At 40.0% G+C, this 24,819-nt stretch overlaps 1 protein-coding gene across 3 annotated transcripts in view; it reads right to left on the minus strand.

The window, feature by feature from the left end:
* LOC139000635 (ubiquitin carboxyl-terminal hydrolase 9X) overlaps positions 1-24,819 on the minus strand; it is a 272,439-nt gene that overhangs the window by 119,533 nt on the left and 128,087 nt on the right. For all 3 annotated transcript variants that reach the window (XM_070402776.1, XM_070402777.1, XM_070402775.1), the window contains exons 14-21: positions 21,991-22,124; positions 15,217-15,304; positions 12,837-13,179; positions 12,271-12,366; positions 9,804-10,015; positions 6,761-7,001; positions 6,282-6,431; positions 5,189-5,309 (exon numbers count right to left, since the gene is read on the minus strand). In XM_070402776.1, coding sequence (XP_070258877.1) covers positions 5,189-5,309; positions 6,282-6,431; positions 6,761-7,001; positions 9,804-10,015; positions 12,271-12,366; positions 12,837-13,179; positions 15,217-15,304; positions 21,991-22,124 — 1,385 coding nt within the window. The remainder of the gene's footprint in view (positions 1-5,188; positions 5,310-6,281; positions 6,432-6,760; positions 7,002-9,803; positions 10,016-12,270; positions 12,367-12,836; positions 13,180-15,216; positions 15,305-21,990; positions 22,125-24,819) is intronic.

A 24,819-nucleotide genomic window follows, 5' to 3' on the forward strand; every position in this document is an offset into this window, starting at 1 on the left:
GTTAATAACTCAGATAGGATATCAAGCTGGTCAAGGTTTAGGAAAAGATAATCAGGAGATTAAAATACCCATTCAGGGCAAAGAAAACACAGGAAAACAAGGATTAGAATATCAGCCTTTTTAGGAGTGGTCACTGCTCAATCTCCTCACCCCCATGCTGAGCCTATACAATGGAAGATGATAGGCCTATATAGGTGGATCAGTGGCCATTAACCAAGGAGAAATTAAATCATACTCATGAGTTAACACAGGAATAAATAGAAGCTGGTCACACAGAGCCTTCCAATAGCCCTTGGAATACTCCTATATTTACAATACCTAAGAAAGTGGCAGGAAAATGGCAATTGTTAGATGATCTTAGAGCCGTTAACACTACTATGCATACCATGGGAGCTTTACAGCCTGGACTCCCAGTGCCTTCACAAATCCCTCTAGATTGGTCCCACATAGTAGTAGATCTTAAGTAGTAGATCTTCTTCACCATTCCCTTGGCACCGCAAGATAAACAAAGATTTGCCTTTCAGTGCCATCTACTAATAATATAGAGCCTACAAAAAGATATCAACAGGAAGTTTTGCCTCAAGGAATGGCCAATAGCCCTATTTTATGTCAAAAATATGTAGCTCAAGCTATTCAACCTTTAAGGAACAAATACTCCCAATGTTCTATTGTCCATTACATGGGTGACTTGCTCCTAGCGAGTCCACGGGAAGAACAGACTTTAGCAATGTTTTCTCAATTAGAAAAGGAACTTCCTAAATGAGGGTTAAAAATTGCTCCAGAAAAAGTACAGAAGAAATGCCTTTTAAATAGCTAGGTACCATAATTGAAAACCAATATATTAGGCCTCAGAAGGTAGAAATAAGGAAAGACTGCCTTAAAACCTTAAATTATTAGGGGACATTGTTTAAGACCTTATCTAAAAAGCTCTACAGGAGAAATGACAAATTTATTTAATATACTTAGAGAGTATTGACAGATGAAGCTAGAAAGGAGTTACAAAGAATTGAGCAGGCAATCTCCTTAGCCTAAGTGGCACGAATACTGCTTGAGTTGCCTTTATTGGGACAGATTAATCCTACTGCAAACAGTCCCACTGGAATCATCTTCCAAAATAAAAACTCTCTTGCTATTGAATGGGTCCACCTAGGACATCAATCCTCTAAAACTGTACTTACATATATAGAGCTTATGGCTCAATTAATATTTCAGCTTAAAAAACGCTGCAGACAGCTTAGAGGACAAGAACCCCAATGTACTTACCTTCCCCTTACTGGAAAGCAATTAGAAATGTTACTTCAAACTGATTTAAATTGGCAAATTGGACTGAGTGGATATTCAGGAGATCTTAATTGTCACCTACTAAAAGACAAACTATTACAATTTTTATATCATACTCCTATTATTTTACCAAAATTCTGACCATTGGCATGTACCTGGGTTGCAGGCTCTTCCCTGGCGGGAGCTCAGGTCAGCGCTCATGTAGGAGGCAACCAATCAAAGTGTTCCTCTCACTTTGATGTTTCTCTCTGTATTTCCCTTTCTCTTCCACATTCTCTAAAAATCAATGGAAACATATCCTCAGGTGAGGATAAAAAAATAATAAAGAAATGTTATATCCTATGAAAGACACATCTTGAAAATGACTAAAGAAAGTTGTCATTTTTTCATGGTGAAGGGACTGGAGTTGGTGTTGATGAAAACACCTTGGTGGCTGCATTGACTGACAGTGGTTGCAGCAGCGGGGTGATGGGGCTGGTGCCTTCCCCTCATCAGCCCAGTCACCTCCCACAAAGGGAGGCCAGACTGCCACTTAGGCCCGTTCCCCAAGGGAAGCAGGGAGCGGGCCTAAGCCATCAGGAGGACATCCCCTAAGGGCTCCCAGTATGTGAGAGGAGGCAGGCAAGGCTGAGGGACCTCCCCGCCCCCAGTATATGAATTTCGTAAACTGGGCCCCTAGTTGTTATATAGAAGAATATTTTAGTTTGAAAAAAATACAAATGAACATTGTGGGGGATGAGAGAATAGCAAAGAAACAAATTATTCTCATTTGGTTTAAGGAAGAAAAGTTTGTTGTATTGCATTTCCTACTTTTCTCTAATTTTATGACTAGCTCAGTAACAACAATAAGGTTTATGTGTACACAAAAATATACTATTAGAGCCCTAATTGGTTTGGCTTAGTGGATAGAGCGTCAGTCTGTGGACTGAAGGGTCCAGGTTCGATTCTGGTCAAGGGCATGTACCTTGGTTGCAGGCACATCCCAGTTGGGGGTGTGCAGGAGGAAGCTGATCGGTTTCTCTCATCAATGTTTCTAACTCTCTATCCCTCTCCCTTCCTCTCGTTAAAAGAAAAAAAAAAAATGTATATATATATATATATATATATATCTACACTAGTAAAAGAGAAACATGGTAATTAGTGTATGACTGCTACCCTTTTCATTGGCTAATCAGTGAGTATATGCAAATTAACTGTCAGCCAAGATGGCAGCCGGTAGCCAGGCAGCTGGAAGCGAACATGAGGCTTGCTTGCTTCAGTGACTGCGGACTCCAACGTTCCCCGCCTAACTTGCCAGCCTCTCAGCTGCAACTCTAAGCAACTATGTACTATGTTGCAAATAAGAAGCTAAACAAAACCCCAGAAACCAGCCAGACTAAAAGCGAGCCAGACCGCAACATTGTATTGATGTTTTCAGCAGCGAGGCCTCAGAGCTAAAGCTGGCCCAGAATTAAAAAAAAAGAAAAAAAAAGAAAACAAGGAGCGGTTGGAAGCTTCAGTCACTTGCCAGCCGGAAAACAGCCCTCAGCCCCTCAGGCAGCCTGGCCAGGCACCCCAGTGGGGACCCCCACCCTGATCCAGGACACTCTTCAGGGCAAACCAGCCGGCCCCCAAGCCTCTATCCTATATAGTAAAAGGGTAATATGCCTCCCGGCACCGGGATCAGCGTGACAGGGGGCGGCGTCCAAACCCCTTGATCACCCTGCGGCTCTGTGTGTGACAGGGGGCGGGGCCACAACCTCCCTATCCGCCCTGCTCTGTTCATGACAGGGGAAGGCGCCCCACCCCCTGATCAGCCCTGCTCAGTGCCTGATAGGGGAGAGCTCCCCAACCCCCTGATCGCCCTGCGGCTCTGTGTGTGACAGGGGGGAGCTCCCCAAACCCATGATTGCCCTGAGGCTCTGTGTGTGACAGGGTAGAGCCATAACGTCTCCATCGGCCCTGCCCTGAGTGTGACAGTGGCAGCGCCCCAACCCCCTGATCGGCCCTGCTCTGTGGGTGATAGAGGGTGGCGCCCCAAGCCCCCTCCACGGGCCTTGCTCTGTGTGTGACAGGGTAGAGCCATAACCTCCCCATTGGCCCTGCCCTCAGTGTGACAGGGTGCAGCGCCCCAACCCCTGATCCGCCCTGCTCTGTGTGTGACAGGGGGCGGTGCCCCAACTCCCCTATCGGCCCTACTCTGTGAGTGACAGGGGGTAGCTCCTCAACCCCCTGATCCGCCCTGCTCTGTGTGTGACAGGGGGCGGTGCCCCAACCCCCCAATCGGCCCTGCCCTGAGTGTGACTGAGGGTGGCATCGCAACCTCCCGATCCGCCCTGCTCTGTGCATGACGGGGCGGCGCCCCAACTCCCCAATTGGCCCTGCTCTGAGCCTGACCAGGGGCTGCACCTAGGGATTGGGCCTGCCCTCTGCCACCCGGGAGCAGGCCAAAGCCAGCAGGTTGTTATCTCCCGAGGGGTCCCAGACTGCGAGAGGGCACAGGCCAGGCTGTGGGACCCCCTCCCCCGAGTGCACAAATTTTTGTGCAGCGGGCCTCTAGTGTGTGTGTGTGTATATATATATATATCTATACACACACACACAGACACACACACACATATACACACACATACAAACACACTATTACAGCAAAAACACTGTAAAGTGTCCACAAAATGAAAACAAAACTAAAGGAAGAATAAAAATAAAAACGTTACAATAAAAAAACTAAAAGTCAATGAAAAATTTTTTCTATGTTAACTATTTAAAAATCCCATCTTACCTAATAATAGACAAACATGCAAATTGGCGTCACATTGCTACACCCACCAGCCAATCAGAGCAACTATGCAAATTAACCAACAAAGATGGCAGTTAAATTGCATATGTAGGTGCCTAGCTCCTTGGGTCCCAGGAACATCATCGGCACCCAGGTCACTCCAAGGTAGTCCCCGTGTGGGCCCTGAGCAGCCTAGGATGGGCCTGAGCCTTGGGGCTCTTGGGCAGGGCTGAGCCTGCAATCGGAGCTGAAGAGGCCCCTTCCCAAGGCTAAAGCCTCAGCCTTTGTTGTCCTCCTCTTCTCCGGCCTCCCCACTGCCATCCTCCTCCCATTCCCTGCCTGGGATGCCCCAACTTCTAGTCAACAAACTACACTTATTGTGCCACCAACCTAATTTTGGCCACTCTGTTTGGGGTCCAGCACTCTGGGGAGAAAGGGATACCCTCCTTAGTGTCCAACTCCGCCCCAGCTAAACTGCACCTCCCCTCCCAACAGGGGAGGCCGAGGCCAGGAGTGGAGCAGGAGCGCCTCCATTCAGAAGGCCTCGGACTGTCTGCTCCTCTATCCTGGGATCCTTGGGCACCTCTCTGCTGCACTGGGGGCCACCGCCCTCCTCCCAGTCCGGGCAGGTTCCCACTCCAGGCTGCCTATGTCTTGCCCCTCACTGGGCACACCTCTATGACCCCTGCGTGCAGCCCTGCGTTTCCTTCCCTTTCCCATTCCTGTCTTTTTCTTGTTCCCTTTCTGTATTTCTGTTTCTCCTCTCGGGCCTGTCTGCATGCAGGCCTGCCTCATCTCCCTCTCCTTCCTTATCCCCTCCTATCGTATCCTATCCTACCTACCCCAGGCTTCGCAGCTGCCTGAGCCCAGGGCTGACTGAGCAGCTGCTGTGGCTTTGTCCAAATGGACGTCTGGAAGACATCTGCCCTAATTAGCATATTACCCTTTTATTAGTATAGATATTTAGAGTCTTAAAAATGTAAATAATTCAAATTTAAGCAAAAATTGTTAGATGATCAGAAAAAAAGGATGCAAAAGTATGTAAGAAATACATTTTCGTCTACACTACACTAAACCAGTGTATAATATCTAAACTTCGCATAAAAATATGTTAAGCAATATTTAAGGGAATCCAGGCATTTTTCTTACCTGGTGGCATCAGTTTCATAAGTAGTCTTGCTCCATTTCTAAGTGGTGGCATTTTCAATTTGCTACCTAAGTCTGCAACTTGCCAAAGAAAAGAGATGTATCTGGGATGCTGTGACATTATCTGAAATATGAAATAAAAAAATGTTTTAGGCATCAATTATGTAAAAAAGTGTTTTATTCAAATTAACCTATTCTCTGTCCCTGTTTCTTACTTGTCATCACATCTTTGCCTATGCAATTTTTTACTCCCTGAAAATTTGTTTCCCTCACATCTTTTCATTTTCACAAATGCAGTGATCCTTCATGATACAAACTTACATTTATTAGGATTTCTAAGCCACTTTGAGTGGTTTCTTTGTGAGAGGCATTCTGTTATTTTATAAAATATGGAACTCAGAAACTGTTTACTATAAAAAGCACTTCATTTTGTCAGGGATAACTATTACTGGTTAAAATCCTAATCCAACAGTTGCAGGAACCTAAATTCCTCTGAAATTCAAGTGGCTGGTTTTATTTACAGCTATAATAATTCTCAAGGGTAACTAGAAAAATAGGAAGCCTAAGAAAGATAGGAGTTGTTTCTTTAGTTATACATTAAGAATCTAGGCAAGGTAGCAAATTGTGTATTTCCTTAAAAAGTTATAAGTTGATTAAAAAGAGAAAATGTTTGGGAAGGACTGGTTAAAATGTGGATCAGTCTGAAGCTTCATCCCTTTCTCCTGAGTTTTTGTAATTATGAAATATACTAAAGATGTGTCTTTTAAGTGAGCTACTTATCAGCAATTAAATTAACTACTTAACAAAAACAAAAAGCAAAAACAGTTTTAAAGAAAGACTCATAGTAGTATTATCTGGGGTATATATTTGGTAGTATTACAGTTTAACTAAAATTGGTTAGTTTTATGCAAACATAATACTATATATATGTGTATAATTTTATTTCCAACAATTAAAAAATCCATCCAAAAGGTAATAGGTAACTATATTTATTTGGCATTTGACCACTCATGAAACATTTAAACTCAGAAACTCCTACACATTTCTTTGTTTTTCTGAAGAAGAGTGTAATGTTTTGCATATAATAGCTACTTACCACTCCAGGCAAACAACTTTCCATTTCTGGAATGGGACTATCACTGTACTGATTACACCAGTTTCCAGGAGATCCAGTTGAGGAATCAGAAGAACTACCAGGGCTTGAAGGCATATTGGAACTTACCTGAGAAAGTTTGGCTGTAATTACCTGAATAGTGAAAGTATATATTAGTAGCAAAGACATAGGAAAACACTTCACAAAGTACAGCAACTGGATATAACAAAAGACTAAAAATATTTCATGCTTTAACTTTAGAAATACACACTTTAAAAGTAGTATCCAATATATACCATGTAGTAGTTTATTTCCTCTACCATACCAGTGTCATGATACCTTTCTTAATCAGGTCTATAACCAAAACACATAACATACTATTAGACTACATAACAGATAGCTCAAAAAACATTTACACAATCAATGAAAAACACCCTTCATGTTTAATATTTGGAGAAAATTTGAAAATTATGTGTACTTACTGATTTATCTTTTAAGTTTAATTGTCCAATTAGTTTTCCGTCATCTTCAGAATCTATCAGACCACCACCCACAAAAAGTTCAATTTTTGTGTGGGCTATATTTGCTTTTATACGATTGAGAATACATCGTCGTACTGAACCAACTGTATCATTTGTATGAGACCATATGTCCAAGTCATCAACCTCTCTACCATGGTTTGGAAATCGAACAATAAGAGAGAGGTGTTTACCGCGAAATGCTCTGAAAAAAAGAAGTAATTTAAAAAAACACACATAATCAACTTTTGAAGATTTTCAAGAACATAAATATGACAATTTAATATTTTCTTAATAAGAAAGAGATGTAATTAAATAATTTATATTTATAATAGATGTAATATATTAACCTATCTTTAATAAAAGCCTAATCTGCTAAATGTCTTGTTGTCCATTCAACCAATCAAAGCATAATATGCTAATCATATGCTAAGGCTGCACAACCATTCGCTATGACATGCACTGACCACCAGGGGGCAGACAGTAAACTGATCACTATGATGTGCACTGACCACCAGGGGGAACGGCAGATGCTCCAACTGGTAGGTTAGCTTGCTGCTGGGGTCTGGCTGATCAGGACTGAGATGGGCCGGACACGCCCTGGAGCCCTCCCATGGTGGTCCCTTCCTGGTTGGCCAACCTCCTTTGTCTCTCCCCGCCCTGATAGTGCACTGATGGTGTCCCTTGACCTGGCCTGTGCCCTCTTGCAATCTGGAACCCCTTGGGGGATGTCAGAGAGCAGGTTTCTGCCCAATCCCACAGGCCAGGCCGAGGGACCCCACTAGTGCACAAATTTGTGCACCGGGCCTCTAGTTAATTATAAGCTACAAAGCTCAATTCACTAGGTTATTTTTGAAAGAGATAGCTTCAGCTAGGAAGCATCAATAAATATGGTAAAATGTTTCTACTAAAACCTGTAAAAATTCTATTTAAAAAATATTTTTTATTGATTTCAGGAAGGAAGGGAGAGGGAAAGAGAAACATCAATGAACAGAAAGAATCATCGATTGGGTGCCTCCTGCACGCCCCCTATTGTGGGGACCCTGAAAACTGGGCATGTGCCCTTGATGGGAATCCAACCTTGGACCCTTCCTTTAGTCTGCAGGCTGACACTCTATCCAATGAGCCTAACAGGGAGGCTGGAAAAATTCTTGAAAGCAAAATTCATCTAAAAATATTTATCACTGCATATTCTCTTCTTACAGACAAAATAGAATGTAAATATAAATCATATTCAAGATTTTATATTTTTCATTTTTAACATTGTAATTTCATAAAATCTGGTAAGTTATTCTAGAAACTTTTCAAAAACCAGACATGCCATTTAAACTATTATAAAATAATGTAGTTTGTTATTTACTTAATTTATAATGATATGAATTATATCACAAAATTTGTGTATAATTTATTATACTAAAATATGAGTTAGTAAATTTCTAATTTCTAAATTTAAAGAAATTTTTGCAAGAACAATTTACAAATATTCTTTGTAAAAAATTACTGGGTAACTGGATAGCTTTCTTTTTTTTTTTTTTTTTGTAATCCTTACCGAAGGATATGTTTTCATTGATTTTTAGAGAGAGGAAGGAGGAGAAGAGAAATATTGATGTAAGAGAAACATCCTTCCCATATACACTCAACTGGAGATCAAACCTTCATGCTAGGTTCGATGACTAGAATAGAAACTGCAACCTTTTTGGTATACAAGAGGCTCCAACCAACAAAACCACCCAGCCAGAACAGGATAAGCAACTTTTAAATTTTTATTTTTAACAGCATGAATAAATAACATGAAAATAAAAATCATATCAACTACATAATAATAGTGTCACACTTTTTAAAAAAATAGAACAAACCTTTTAGTAGTTTTCTTACTGAAAAAAGCTCAATTTAAAAAATAATTAGGTTTCTGACTGCTTACTTCAACACTTTCACAATGACTTTCTGCTTCTCTATAAAAATAGCTTCATCCTGTTGACACATTTACCACATGTCTCCACAAAAGGCCTATTACATGTTTTTTGTTTCTTTTTAAAAATTTACTGACTGATTATAAAGAGAGAGGGGAAGGGAATGAGAAAAGAAATATCAATTTGCTTTTCCACTATTTATGCACTCATTGATTGGTTTTTGTAAGTTCCTTGACTGGAGATCTAAATGTAACTTTGGCTTAATGGGATGATACTCTAACCAACTGAACTACCATGCCAGAGCTAACACGTAATTTTTGTGTAAGACAACTTCTTAAGTACATTAGGTCTCATAGCATGAACTCTGTGGAAGTTGGCCTAGGCACAGGACAAAAGCAGATAACAGTGCTTTCCCAAACTTCTTGGTAAAAAGGTAAACAATTCTATTATCAGGGTTCAGGAAAACCTAGTTTTGGTTAGGTTCAATTTTAGAACCACCTCAAAAGGTATGTCAAACACTGGATCATTTTAAATGCCTAAAGACACAATCCAAGGAGGAGACAAGAGCCACATTTAATTTTTGATAAAGATTGAAACAATAAAGAGAAAAACTATACTTGATAAGTGAGAATGCCTCACCAAAATATATCTCAAGACCATATACTTAAAAATAAATTATGTGTAAGATGCAAATGATTATTTTTAAGACAGGTTATTGAAATCCAGAAATAAAAAATTTTTCTGGCCCTAGCCACTTTTGCTCAGTGGATAGAGCCTCGGCCTTCAGACCGAAAGGTCACAGGTTCAATTCTGGACAAGGGTATGTACCTCAGTTGTAGGCTCCAGCCCCATCTAGTCGGAGCACATGTGGGAGGTAACCAATCGATGTGAGGCACATGGATGTTTTTCTCTCTCTCTCCCCGTCCCTTCCACTCCCTTCAAAAATTAATGGAAAAATATCCTCAAGTGAGATTTAACAAAAAAAATAATTTTTTTTCCTATCCTTTCAACCTGTTTGTCATTACTTTCCTAAAAAACTGGTTAAGGAAATAAAAAATAATTGCAAGTTAACACTGATAGGTCAATATCTGACAAACCTTGACATAGGTAGAATTGTTCTTTCCTCATGATAATCACTATCACATTCATTTATGTATTCCTTTAAAACAGTTAAAACGCGAACCATTCGAATAGCTTCCTGTTTTGCACAATTAACACTGTCTTTATCACCATCCAACACACATAATGTATCATATGAAGCTTTCAAACGATCAAAGCAAGACTGAATGAAGTCTTCATGTATAACAACCTGTAACCAATAGGGGAAATAGACAAGTCAAGATGTTTTGCAACATGAAAATCATATATGCTGATCTAATTAAAGATAGAAAAATGTCAACTAATAGGTAATTCTCAATCATATTATATTTTATTAAGCAATAAGACACAAAAAGAACCTGATAACAAAATAAGCATTTATTTTTCAAAACTAAACCAAAACCTTCTGTACTAAGTGTTAAAGTAAAACAAATTTTTGGCTGACCCAATATAACATTATCTTGTCAATGCCAGCAATTTCTTCAAATCTTTATCAATTATCTAACTAGATCAGTGTTTATTAAACTACCAGAAGCCTGGTGCACGAATTTGTGCATGGGGGGAGGGGCGCGCGGGAGTGTCGCTCAGCCCAGCCTGCACCCTCTCCAATCTGGGATTGCTGGCTCCTAACCGCTTCTGCCTGCCAGCCTCATCATCCCCCAACTGCCCTCCCCTGAGAGCCTGATCTTGCCCCCAAATGCCCCCCCCTGCCGGCCATCTTGTGGAAGCCATCTTGTGATGATGTCACTGAGGGCATGATGCCACCTAGGCTTTTTTTATATAGGATATTTCGAATCCTAGAGCTTTAAAGATGTTTCAGGACTGACCCTCTAAGAGGTTTGGGGAAGAAAAAGGAAATAGGGGAGACTGAGCAGAGAAAAGCTGGTTTTTAGTTCTTACATCAGTTTACATTATCTACACTAACAAAAGAGAAAGATGCAAATTAACTGTACCTCTTGCAATGCCCACCAGCCAATTAGGAGTACGCATCTTTATTCGGTTAATTTGCATATGCAGGCACCAAGCAGCCTGGGTCTCTGGGACCATCGCCGCCCTGGGAGACAAGGGCAGCAACACTGCTTGACAGCAGACAGCAGGGCCTGCTTGGCCGTCGCCAGGGCAACCTGGGGAGCAGGGAAGTGCAGCCTGCAGGCAGCGCCCAGCAAAGCCTGTTTGGCCATTGCCATGGCGACTGGGGAGCAGGCAAATGGGCCCACAGGCAGCACCCAGCAGGGCCTGCCTCCTGGCCCAGGTGCACGATTGCAGGGACAGTCACTGTGGCAGGCCAGATTGACATCCTCCTGGGCAAGCCAATGGGATCTTCGGGTCTGCGAAGCCTCAGGCCTCCAGTGCGCACATCCTCTCCTCCCTGCCTGGCATGCGAACTTCCCCCAGGGCGGTCACCCACTCGCGCCTGCAACAGTTCGGCATGCACACGTCCTTTGGACAGTGTCTGGATGTTCTGGGTACTAAGGGTGGGCGCCTGTGAGATGACAGTGAGAGGGTGGAGTGGTGATGCCCTGTTCCTGTGAAGGCCAGTGCTGCGACAAGATCACCTCCATGGGGTAACTGCAGATGCTGAAGCGGGAGAAGGTGCGGACAGACACCGTGGGAGCAGGCAGCCCTCGCTGAGGTGCCTTTGGTCAGCGTTCAAGATCGGGAACCCAGAGGAGATGAGGAGTTCTTTCCTCTCAGTGAAACAGTGGGATAGTCAGGGCGACTGTAGAGAAGGAATGGGCACTTTGGGTGCTGGCACCCATGAGCGAAGCCTGCCCTGACTGAGCCTCGCGTACTCCTGCCGGGCAGTGGGTGACAGGACGTGCTTTTCTGAGTTAATGAGAAAAAACATTGATTCTCCCACTGTCCACGAAGGTGGAAAGTAGAGTAGGGAGACATGCGAGGAGTGAGCAAGGTTCCCTGTCTGGGGGTTCCAAATCTGCCATTGGTTCCTTTCACTGCTGACTAGAGATATACAACACACTTAGAATACCTAGTAATTCCAATGGGTTTAAGCATGAAAAGAAAGAAAGAACAATGGAGCTATCATCTGTTAAAAGTGCGGGTACAAACTGGAAGTCGGACATTCTCTGAGGGATCCTGGATTGGAGAGGGTGCAAGTTGGACTGAGGGCCTCCCCTAACCATCCCCCAACCCCCCTACCCCTCCCCCCTCCCCCCTCCCCGTGCATGAATCTTCAAGCACCGGGCCTCTAGTATAATTATAATGTCCCTATAAAATAATTAACTATATTTAAAAAAATCCTAACCACCTAAAGGTAAGTGGCATCATTCATTAAATTAGCATCATGTAAGGGTAAATTGTGGATTAAATAGTTAAATATTTTAGACAAGAGTAAAATTAATCCGTAGTTTTTACATTAATACTAAGTTTAAAAAGAGTATACTAAAACACAAGATGACTTTCAAACTAACTGTAGTGAAACTTCTTATGCACTTCAATGCTTACCTGATTGACCTGTAACCTGGGGCCAAGGTTTGTATATATCTCCTTAAGGAGAGCTATAGCTCTGTTGGCAATGTCATCATTACTCTGAATCACTACCTAGATCCAAAATTATAGTGTAAGTAACAGTGAAGATATATTTAATTTGACACTTAAATTTTAAAAATATGCTCAATTATTTTAAAGAGTATTCAAGAATTTAAGGCTGAGTTGATTTTGACACTGAAATCAAGTAACAAAGTCTAATACATTTTAAAATAAAGAATTAATGGAATAATGAAAATGATAAAATATACTTTAAACAATATTATTTAACTTTGCAGTTTGGTAGCCAAGCTGTGTTTTCAACGAGTTAACTCAAATAAATTACAAAATTTATACAATAGAAAGAGCAATCCTGATAACACCCGGAATTTTTGCATATCTTTATCAATTATTTATTTAAATCAATGTTTTCAAAACTAGGTTTATAATCCAATGGCTTTAAAGACGTTTCAGGACTGACTCTGGAAAAGGTTTAGGGAGGGAAAAGAAAGGGAATAGAACAAGAGCTCCTACTTCTAACTTACCCTCCAAAGGTAGTCTAATCCTATAAGTTCCAAATCTTCCATCATATAGGCTCTTCTTTTTACTACTAGTTTCCCTTCTCGACAATTAACAGCTTTGAAGAATTGTTCAAAACATTTCATTCCATTTTCAGTTAAAAGGGAAGGATCAAGTTGAAGCACATTATTTTCAAAGAAGTCCTTATTAATATCCGGATCTAAGTCTGGTTCATCCCCCATTAACTTGGAATACCATTTAAAGCAGGCTTCACGATCACAAAGGTAAACTGCATTCTCGGCTAAGCATTTCCATATTTGTTTTGCTTGAGGAGCACAGAGCCACAGCTGGCCATCCTTCAGTAAAAATCTTGAAAAATTTAAGAAGTCAGTAATTAGGTTATATCATTTTATTCTCGAAGACAATTTATTTTGATATGTCTGAAATAATACTTTTATCACAATTACAGCAAAAAAGATATTCTTTCAAAAGAACTTCTAATCCATATAACTAAGTAAAAAATAATCAGGTAGTTCATTTGTGAATAAGCATGTATTTATGGGAAAACTATAAAGTTAGGTGACTTGACATAAATATTAAAGCTTTTTCCTTGTTCTAAAGAAGTTCAGTCTTTGAAACCAGATACTGATTAATTCCCTGCTTATATATGGTTTCCCTGCCTATATATGCGTATACATTGAAAAATGAGGCAATATACTAAAAATGACTTTCAGAGATAACAATGTTTTTACAAAATAAAGCTGTTTAAAATTTTTAAGTTTCTGAAAATATTATACTCAAAACCTGGTGGTCACAATACATACATAATTTAAACTTATTTCTGTTAGTCATTATTAGTATGCTTATTTTAAAATGTCCTCTAGAGCTTTTTAGTTGTGTCACTATTAGTTTATTCATTAAAATAATATTATGAAGTTTTGAAGATTCTGCTTCAAGCAGTCTCCTCAGTAAGATTCTAGTTTCTTCTACCATTGTCTGCAATTTCCATGAATGACAGTTAAACAAAACAAGGTAATAATAATGTAAAAAATGACTACGCATTTAATTCTGTTATCAAAATGATGGTGGCTTCATGCCCAACAGAGTATAGCATGCTTATTTAATGTAAGTGGGTTTCTTCTTTTGTGTCTTAACTAAAGTATTCTAATATCCCCATAATTTAGATCCAAATTTAGATTTCTAATGTCACCATAATTGTAGGTATGAAGCTTTTTTTCTAGCTCTTAATTTTATTTAATCTTTCCTACCTTTATTTATAAATGTGGTCCAGAACCCTAAAATCAATAGTTTTCAAACTAAGACTCTATGATAAGTCTGAAAAATCACTGCTGTCATAGGAAGAACGGAGACTTTAAAGTGAGACATACTGGATTAATCCAGAAATCCAGTATTACTATGAGGATTAAAATGATTACTAAGTACAAAGCTAAATATAAAGTATTAACTCTTTACTCCTTTTACCCTTTAAAGAATTAATTGCAGTACTAAGTATTTACTGAGCAGGAACTATAAAGGGTCTTCTGATTCTAAACTTCAATAGAGTAGATAAGTTCTAAATCACTGGTCTTTTCCAACAAAACTAAGTGACACAGTATATATGCATTTATAACAAGGAAGAGAGTCTCAACACAGGAGGGCTAATCATTTTTTTCAAGGCTGTTAAAAAACATGAGAAAAATTCCAGTCAACAAATTTTATGATCAGGTCAACCCAGAAGATTACACAGCATATGTTTCAAATATGCTTGCTTTATTATGTGTTAATTGCATTCATAAAAAAAGTCATTCTTTAAGTTATATATCCATAAACACACACACACATATATTGTTACCAACAGACAAGCATTACTGAACAAATTCAGCCTAGGACTATCTTTAGCTTTGGCTTAAGTTAAAAGATAGGTAATTTTTCCTTATCCAAATGTAAAGTGATGTTATTACCTATGCCTTTATCATATCAGCCATTGCTAGAATAAACAGAGCACCAGAGAGCGCCAACCATCTTAATCCTTACTGCTCACGACAGCACTAATGAAAATGCAATTTCCTAGCTGACTGTTTTTGTGTCCTATAGTTCAAACTTTGAAAAATGTATAATAAACTTTTTTACACAAACTATAACACAAATAACTCCATTTGAATTTTTTAAGAAAGTTAAATGTTAACCAATACTTAATAATCAACAAACAGAAAATGTAAATTAACTTTTGGCAACAGTATTTATTTGGTAAAATATTTAGCTGCAGGGTGGAATGGTTATCTAAAAGACTTAGCTATTAAAAGAAAAAGAAAAAAAGAGAAAGACTTGGCTATGAGGAGTATTACACTGCATTCCTTATATGTGTGCCTTAAAAGAGAACAGCACTACAAATTGCTTAAAACCAACCTAAGGAACTTAAGCCGTTCTTGGACTTCTTCAACATGACTATATCTACTTCCAAGCTTTACAGTCTGTGGGTCATAATCTTCATGTTCTGAAGTTTAAAAAAACAATGCATTATGCACATGTATATCCACATCACTGTTGACTTTAAACAAAGAAAATTAAGAAGCCAATAATTATTCATCATTAATAGTCAACTGTAATAATATTTACATATATACAATTTGCCCCACAAAAATAAACTTGTTACATAGCTGATGAAAAATATGATCAACTGTGGTATTAAAAATAATTTTTAAGCACAACTCCCATTCTTCAAATATTTTAAAGCAATTTGTAACTACAGTCTGTGATTTTTTCCCCTTTTATTTTTCCTTGTTATATTAAAATCAACCATTGTACAGAAAAGTATTTTATGTACAAAATACCATTAAAAGAATTCATAGAAAATTAGGGTGACAGAACTGTTACTGCATTTGATGAAGTGATCACACAATTACCTCAATTACAAACTATGATCAAGTATTCAAGAAACCTACCACTACCATTATGGTTATGAATATACTAGTGCCCCGGTGCACGGATTTGTGCACATATAAAGGAAATTAATTAAATGGTTGCTGGTGGGGTGGATTGGGTGAGACGGGCCAGACATGCCCTGAAGCCAACCTCCCGCAGTCCTTCCCCAGCCAGCCACACCTGGGGTGGCTCCATGGCTCAAAGGATGTCTGCGGAGTGAGTGGGGTCCCTCCGGCAGGTGGGGTCCTTCGGCCTGGCTTTTGGGGATGGAGCTGAAACTGGCTCTCCCACATCCCCTGAGGTGTCCCAGAGTGTGAGAGGGCACTCTGCAAAATTGCTGTCGCTTGGCAGATCCTGCATTGAGTGCCTGCCTCCTGGTGGTCAGTGTGTGTTACAGCTACTGGTTGGACAGATGGGCAGTCGCTTAGCCTTTTATAGATATAGATATACATTTTGGTAAGTATTCCTAGCCTAGGTTGAAAATCCTTTATTTTATCCTCACTGGAAAAAATGTTTTCTTTCTTTAAATCATTTTAAATTGATTTTTAGAGAAGGGAAGGAAAAAGATGCAGGGGCAGAGGAACATTGATGTGAGAATGAATCATCAATCAGTTACCTCTGTATCCACCCATTTGACACATTGAACCCCCAACCTGGGCATATTTCCCAACCAGACCAGAAATCAAATAGGCAACCCCATTGTTGCATTGCATGACATGCAACCAACAGAGTCACATTGGCCAGGGCTGGAGGATATGCTTTTATTGTTTTTTAAAGAAGGGAAAGAGACATTGATCAGTTGCCTCCTGTCAGCACATTGGACAGAGAATGGGGATCAAACCCACAACACCTAGGTATGAGCCCTGACTTGGAATAGAACCTGCATCCTTTTGGTGTATGGGATGACACCCCACCTGAGAACCATTGGCCAGGGTTGGGTATCCTTTATTATTAATATTTTTTAGCGCTAAAAAGTACTCTGGATGTACTTCATTAACCTCATGTACTGAGTGAAAAGTCTTAAGTGTTTATCAATTAAAAAGCAATAGAGCCTGACTTACATGGCTCAGTGGTTGAGCCTCGACCTATGAACCAGGTCAGTTTGATTTCTAGTTGGGACACATGTCCGGGTTGTGTGCTCAATACCCACTGAGGGAAGAAGAAAGCCAATCAATTAGTCTCTCTCATTATTGATGTTTCGCTCTCTTTTTCCCTAAGATAAAAAATAAAAAAGCAGTGGAAAAAATAAACACTACCTATGTCCTAAAAATACTATTGATAGTGTTTCATCAGTGTTTGATATGCTTCATTCAAAAAGAATGAAGAACTCAACTAAAATATGGGTTTACAACATGAAAAGCATGGCTTAAAAATTCATATAGGCTGTTCAATTCAATATCAAGGAAAATTAAAGTCACTAAAGAATTAGAAAAAATGGATAAAACTGTCTAGAAATGACAAAATTAATTTGCTATGTAAAAGAGGAAGACACTGAAAATAAATGACTGCATTAAGTGCTATTAGCCATTCAAGAATCTAACACATTTATTTCAAAATTTTGAAGTTGTAATTTGGAAGTTATATAATTCCTTTTCAATATTTGTTGTAACAGCTCCTTTTGAAATTGGTAAAGGCAATGAATCTTCAAAACGACAAAATTTTTTCTATCAGAAACACCTCAATTAGAAGTAAAATCCTGACTCACTAAAAAAATGGATCATAGAAAATGTTTAGTTATGTATTGATCTGGGTGTGGATTTAGTAAAGAATATTGTGATTGCCCTGGCCAAGTAGCTCAGTCGGATAGAGACTAGTCCCAATATCCCAAGATTGCAGGTTTGGTCCCCCCTGAGGACATATACAAGAATCAACCAATGAATACATCAATAAGTGGAACAACTAATCGATGTTTCTCTCGCCTCCTCTCTCTATAAAATTAATAAAAAAAAAGAATATGATTGCTTTATACTTCCACATGCAAAGGATCAGCCAGCAATCTTAAAATTTTATTGCTTACTTTCATCAAAAGTAATTCATTGTACCAAACCTCAGGTCTCCAAAATTATTTTCTACTACCTACAAGTTTTCTGTTTTTGTTTTTCCTGAGCACATACATTAAAGCCTCTGACTAAACTTTGGACTGCCACTGTCCATAGACTGCTCTTTGTCTCTTAAAAAGACTATTATCTAAAACACTAGAGGCCCAGTGCACAAAAATTCATGCAATTTGTGTCTGTAGGGGGTGAGTGGGTGGGGGTAGGGGGGTTCTTCAGCCTGGCCTGCATCCTCTGGCAGCCTGGAGCCCTCAGGGGATGTCCACCTGCCAGGTTAGGCCTGCTCCCCGGGGGATTGGGCCTAAGCTGGCAGTCAAACATCCCTCTCGCAGCCTGGGAGCCCTGAGGGGATATCCACTTGCCTGCTTAGGCCCGCTCCCCCTAAGTTGCAGTTGGACATCCTTAGCACTGTGGAGGAGGTGGTAGAGGCTTCCGCCACTGCTGCTGCGCTCATAGCCATCAGGCCTGCTTGTGGCTGAGCGGAGCTCCCCCTGTGGGAGTGTACTGACCACTAGGAAGCAGCTCCTGCATTGAGCATCTGCCCCCTGGTGGTCAGTGCACATGACAGTGACCAGTCGTTCTGCTGTTAGGGTCAATTTGCATATTACTTTTATTATATAGGATATTTGCATGTATATGTACACACATATGTATATACATCCATGTAATTATTCAAAGTATGTGTATAAATGCATATACACACATACATATTGACATGTGTATATATTTAAAAGATTTTAGTTTTAGATACACACTGAATGGCCAGATTATTATGACCACCCCATCAGTATTTCGTTGGGCCACCTTTTGCCTTCAATACTGCGGCATTCTTCTTGGCATTGACTCCACGAGATGCTGAAAGGTGATGCACATTAGCCTTTGGAGGTATAAATGTACAAAGAATTCTTCATACTTATGCACACACAGATTTCTGACAAAAGTGGCAAAGAACAAATAAATAAAATTGATCTGTAAAGCACCAGAAGAAAGCCCTCCAAATTAAAAATATTAAATACTTTTCTGTTATAACTATAGGGAACTCTATCCCAGTATGTTTAAATAATTTCATATCCTAAGAACCAATCAGGACTAATAGTGATCACAACCTTGTAAATTTTAAATAAACTCTTTGAACAACAGAAAACATTAACTAAAGGTTTAAAAACTACTGTAAAGTATGCAAAAACAGAGCTGCGCAAAATAACAACTGGCAAGTTATAACCAAGTTTCCTTGAAAAGCAGTTAACAGTGGTGTCAGAAAAAAAAAAAGGATTTAAAATGAGTAAATTACATACCCAAGAAAGTAGCAATTTCAGATATAAGCAGATATAATTCCCAGATACAACAGAAAAGAAACGAATTTAACAGGGTGAGCAGGGAGGAACAGGACTCAGTAACAGCATTAAAAAGCTAGCCTAGAGTTTAGGTCACATAAAAATGGGAGGACAAATGGATCCATAAGTGCAAACATTGTACAAATAATTCACTTACATTTTTGGTCCTTTAAAAATATAGTCAGAATATACTGCAGGAAGACAGCAATGAAAGAAGATATATGCATATGTGCTTAGCCCATGCTTAACACAGACAATAATGTAGGGAAAGTTTTGGTTGGGGTGGGAGTTAGGTGGAGGGGAGCAAAAGGAGGGAAAATGAGAGACATCTGTAATATTGACAACAAATAAAAAATAAATATTGTCGAGAAACCAATATGGCACCATAGGTAAACACCTGAAATTGCTGCCTCCCACAACCACTTCAAAAATACAACTAAAAGACAAAACGGACATCATCCAGAACTACAGGAAGGCTGGCTGAGTGGAAATTCTACAACTAGAAGGAAAGAGAAAGGCACACTGAGATTCAGAGGAGCTGCGGAAGTAAAGTGCAGAAGAATGGAGGCTCAAGCACGCGCGGAAAGGGTCTGGCACCTGAGTACGTGGCTGTCTTTTTGAATCGGGAGGGAGTCACAAGCTACCGACTGCTCTGAATTCCGGTTCTGGGAAGTCTCAGGAGACCCAGGAATTATATAAGGAGAAACTGGACTGTCTGGCAGCAGGCGGAACTCGGAACTTGAGGGCAGCTTTCCCTCAGAGGTGCTTGCAGCAATTACCGGGACACTGAGACACGGGACTCCTTAGGGCAGGCCTGAGGATCAGCCATAGCTGCTTGCTCCGCCCTGTTGATTCCCTGAGACCCCACCCCACCCAGGCTGCGGCAGAAGCTTTTGCATATGAATGCCCTGGCCCTTTGCAACCTGAAAATTACCTAACAAATTGCAGCTGGGCCAGACAGACACAGAACTTCCAAGAGAAGGCCCAAGGCCCCACAGCAGCTTGCATCACTTCACAGCTGGGCCTCATCTGGGCACCTCCAAATCCCAAACAAGGAAGGGGAATCTGCAGATCTCTTCGTAGCTCCTGCTGGGTAGCATCAGGCAGAGGCTAGATTAGCACCTCCTTAGGTCCAAGAGCCAGTGTACCCAGTGGTCAGAGTGGGAACATCCAGATTACAACTCCTCAGATACATAAGGGACACACTCAGGGGGCTGACTCAGTGAGCACCAAAGCTCTACTGAAGCAAGTCTTGCCCCATAAGGGTGTCTTCAGCACAGAAGTTCTCCCACTGCAGACACAGCTGATTCTCACAGTCAATTGGCCTGGAGGTCAATTCCTCCCAGTGATACCTACAACAATCAAGGCATAACTACAACAAGACTGTGCACAAAGCCCACAAGCGGGTGCACCAAGAGTGTCCACCTCAGATAACTGGGGAGGCTGAGCCACTGGGCCCTATAGGACACCTAGCACAGAAAGCCACTCTACCAACACAGGGAAGCATAAAAAATGTGGAGACAAAGAAACAGGTCACAAATGACAGAAATGAAGGAAAGCAAATGACTGGATATAGAGTTCAAAACCACGTTTATAAGGTTTTTCAAGAATTTTCTGGAAACCGCCGATAAATGTAGTGAGACCCTGGAGGATATGAAAAAAGACCAACTCGATATTAAGCATACACTGACTGAAATAAAGAATAATATACAGAGATCCAATATCAGACAAGAGGATCCCAAGAAACAAGTCAGAGATTTGAAATACGAAGAAACAAAAAATACCCAACCGGAAAAGCAAAAAGAAAAAAGAATCCAAAAATATGAAGATAGTGTAAGGAGCCTCTGGGACAACTTCAAACATACCAACATCAGAATTATAGGGGTGCCAGAAGAAGAGAGAGGGCAAGATATTGAAAACCTATTTGAAGAAATAATGACAGAAAACTTCCCCTACCTGGTGAAAGAAATAAACTTACAAGTCCAGGAAGCGCAGAGAACCCCAAACAAAAGGAATCCAAAGAGGACCACACCAAGACACATCATAATTAAAATGCCAAGAGCAAAAGACAAAGAGAGAATCTTAAAAGCAGCAAGAGAAAAAAAGTCAGTTACCTACAAGGGAATATCCATATGACTGTCAGCTGATTTCTCAACAGAAACCATGCAGGCCAGAAGAGAGTGGCAAGAAATATTCAAAGTGATGAAAAGCAAGAACCTACAACCAAGATTACTTTATCCAGCAAAGCTATCATGTAGAATTGAAGGTCAGATAAAGAGCTTCACAGATAAGAAAAAGATAAAGGAGTTCATCACCACCAAACCAGCATTATATGAAATGCTGAAAGGTATTCTTTAAGAAGAGGAAGAAGAAAAAGGAACTCTTAGCATTTGCCACAGCATGGATGGAACAGGAGAGCATTATGCTAAGTGAAATAAGCCAGTCAGAGAAGGGTAAATACCACATGATCTCACTCATTTGTGGAATATAATGAACAACATAAACTGATGAACAAGGACTGATCCAGAGACAGAGAGGCATTGATTGGACTGTCAGGCCTTGGAGGGAAGGTAGGGGAGGGTGGGGGTAAGGGGGAAAGATCAACCAAAGGACTTATATGCAAGCATATAGGCCTAACCAATGGACACGGACAACGGGGGGTGAGGGCATGAGCGGGGCGGGGGGATAGGAGGTAACGTGGGATAAGGACACATATGTAATATCTTTACCAATAAAAAATATATTACGAATGAAAAAAAATATTGTCATCTCTGAGGTAAGGACAAATTATGTAAGGACAAAACAAAAAAAAAACAGGAAAGAAGAGCTCATGTGATTCCCTATAGTTAATGTTAGTTTATAATACATACCTCTAGCATATAGTTGCATGCTATTCATATAAGTTGCAATATTTCCTGCTACCAAAGTAACTAAGGAATGATCACGCTGCAGTTGGTTGATCAAATCATGACGGTAGAATACATGGGGACTTCGCTGAGTCTGACTAAAACGAGAAGAACTTATCAGTATAATAAGGCAAATGAACACTACTGTAACAAGTTTCGGTTGCAAATCAACTAAGTTTACAGTGACCAAAATTCCAATTATTACTTTAAAAGTATAAAACATCTTACATTCAGGACAATATCCTTCTTTTAATAATAAAACAGCAAGCAATTGGAAGAGAATAACCAATGCTTCAAAACATATTTAGTCCAATATTATTTTACACAAAACCACCAACCAGTATTCTCAAATTTTACCTATGAGACTAATTTACACAGTACTAGTTTCAAAGCACATGCACAAGTGTACATGACAAAAATGTTAGCCATTATAGATCAGTCTGGAACACTGAGTTTGAAGCCAGTTATGGCTACGGATATCACCAAAAAGATTCCTAATTATCTTCCTTTTCCTATTTTCTCATTTTCAATAAAACAAATCAACTCACATTATAACATATGTGATCAAATCTTCTGATTGGAAGAGTATATGTAGTATTTTTTGTGTATATGAGTAACCAAAAAATGGAGACTTTGACAATACATAAGAATGTAAGTTAAACATAATCAAAGTATACCCTTCACAAATAAATAACATTAAAAGATAATTTCATAATTTTCTCTAATATTTATCTCCATGAAATGTCTTAATTTCATGAAATTTTTCCAACATTAGAAAAAGGTATTAAAATTCAACTTGAAAAATAAAAACATCAAAATGACAATATATAATTCTTTTTTTTTCCTCTTTTTTTCCCCCCAGGCCAGAAAGGACCCCTAAGGCCCTGCCTTCTCGAAGGGCCCCGCCCGCCCCTCCCGCTGCCACTGCTCCCTTCGGAAATGCCGACAATATATAATTGTTTACATGCATAATCACATCAATTGTTATTTGTAAAGATTCTTGTAACTGTCTTATACACACAAAAGATATTTCTGAAAAGTCAGAGAATTATTCTAAGATTACAGCTAATTAGACAGAACTGTGGTTCACTACCAGAAATCTTAACTGTATTGAAAATAATTATTGCCACTATACCTGACGTTCTCTATATCATTTATTTTCATGCCATTAATTACAAATATATCCCCAAATTTAAAAAGACAAATTATTGCAATAATTATAATTTAAACACATAACATTAGCAACTTAGCTAATGTAATGTAAAAATTAGCTTTTTAAATCTAGCTAAAATAAATTAAGACTTAAGCCTTGTCATTTTCTACAATTTAAGTTGCTGTAGTCTTATCTTCCTGTAGGACAGAACAGAACTGATAGCTGTGTCCCTAACCCCTCTTCCAAGAAAAAGCCATAGAATGTATCAGTTACTCAGCCTGCCCTTATCTCAGCCAATGGGAATGCAAGGGAAAACAAACTCAAGGCCAGGAGTATGCTAGTCACCCCGTCTTTGTGTAACCAGATCCTAACTGCATCATTAACCCCGGGCCCTCACTCAACCAACCGGAATCGGCCAAATCAGTGGTCCGAGTGAGCCCTCACCCCCTGACCCCAAGCCCTATAAAATCTTTGTTCTTTCGAAACTCCGGGCTCTCTCGCATCCAGTAACGGAGGCAGAGAGGGACTAAGCTAGCTTGAATAAAGGCTCTATGCTTTTGCATCGGACTTGGTGCTCCCTTGTGGTGTCATTTGGGGGATCTTGAAATCTGGGGATAACATTTGGGGGCTCGCTGGGACCCCCAAGACCCACGAGGGACCCTGATCCGGAGAGTCTGACTGACCACGGGAGGTGTCTGTGTGTTGTGTATTCTGTTCTCTGTGTTATATGTTTTGTCCTGTGTTGTGTGTTTCTTCCTGTGTGAGCTCATTTCTGAAATTCTGTAATGCCCGAAGTGGTCTAGGTGGACGCACTGCTGAAGGACCACGGGCGGGGAAAGTCGGAAGACGTTCCGCTCTCCTTCAGGAGGGATGTGGAATCCCCTTACAAGGATCTGAGACAAGGCGGGTTGTTCCCGCCTTTCAGTTTTGCTTCCGCGGAGTCGGAAGGCTGGTTTTTTGGGGGGCTTTTTGTTTGTCTATTTCTGCGTTTTTCTGTTTTATTATGATTGATCATTTCAAAGAGATTAGGGGAGGCTATAGAGCTCCCTCAGGAATTAGGAAATTGTTAGGAATTGGATGGATTGCTTAAACTGAGTAAACATTTGGTAGAAGTCAAAAAGTTGGACTGTCTGGTGTATGAATGTAAGTGTGAGAGTCTGTGTGAAGCGAAAGCTACTTTGTGCTGTCTGGATGTACACATGAGGAAAAACCCTGTTTTAAGGGGAAGACAGTAGAGAACTTTTAATTGCTTTTGCTCTGATGTATAATTTTGCTGTGTTAGGTTAAAATTTTAAAAGTGTAAGGCTAATTTAAAGGTATAAGGTTGCAACCCCAAGAAGTTTAGCAAAGGCTGGCTAGGTTCCAAGATTGCTTAGTTCTGAGATTGCTTGTAAAAAAAGCAAGAAAGAAGTCTCTTCAAGTTAACTATTTGCTTAGCAAATTAACAAAGTAATAAATTTCAAAGAACTTGTTATTTGTGGTTTTCTTATCTCTTTGGTGGACACAAAGGGCTTACAGCTCCACAGGGCGGAGAGATTTACTGGCCCTAACCTGCCTGTGATGTATTTTGTTTGACTTGCTGTTTTCAATTATTTATTAGAATCCTCATAGAGGACATAACCTGGTCTTTCCCTTCCTCC

This window comes from Myotis yumanensis, unplaced genomic scaffold, assembly GCF_028538775.1.
Source record: "Myotis yumanensis isolate MYYU_CA2020_CCGP unplaced genomic scaffold, mMyoYum1.0.hap1 SCAF_24, whole genome shotgun sequence".
Classification (NCBI taxonomy): Eukaryota; Metazoa; Chordata; class Mammalia; order Chiroptera; family Vespertilionidae; genus Myotis; species Myotis yumanensis.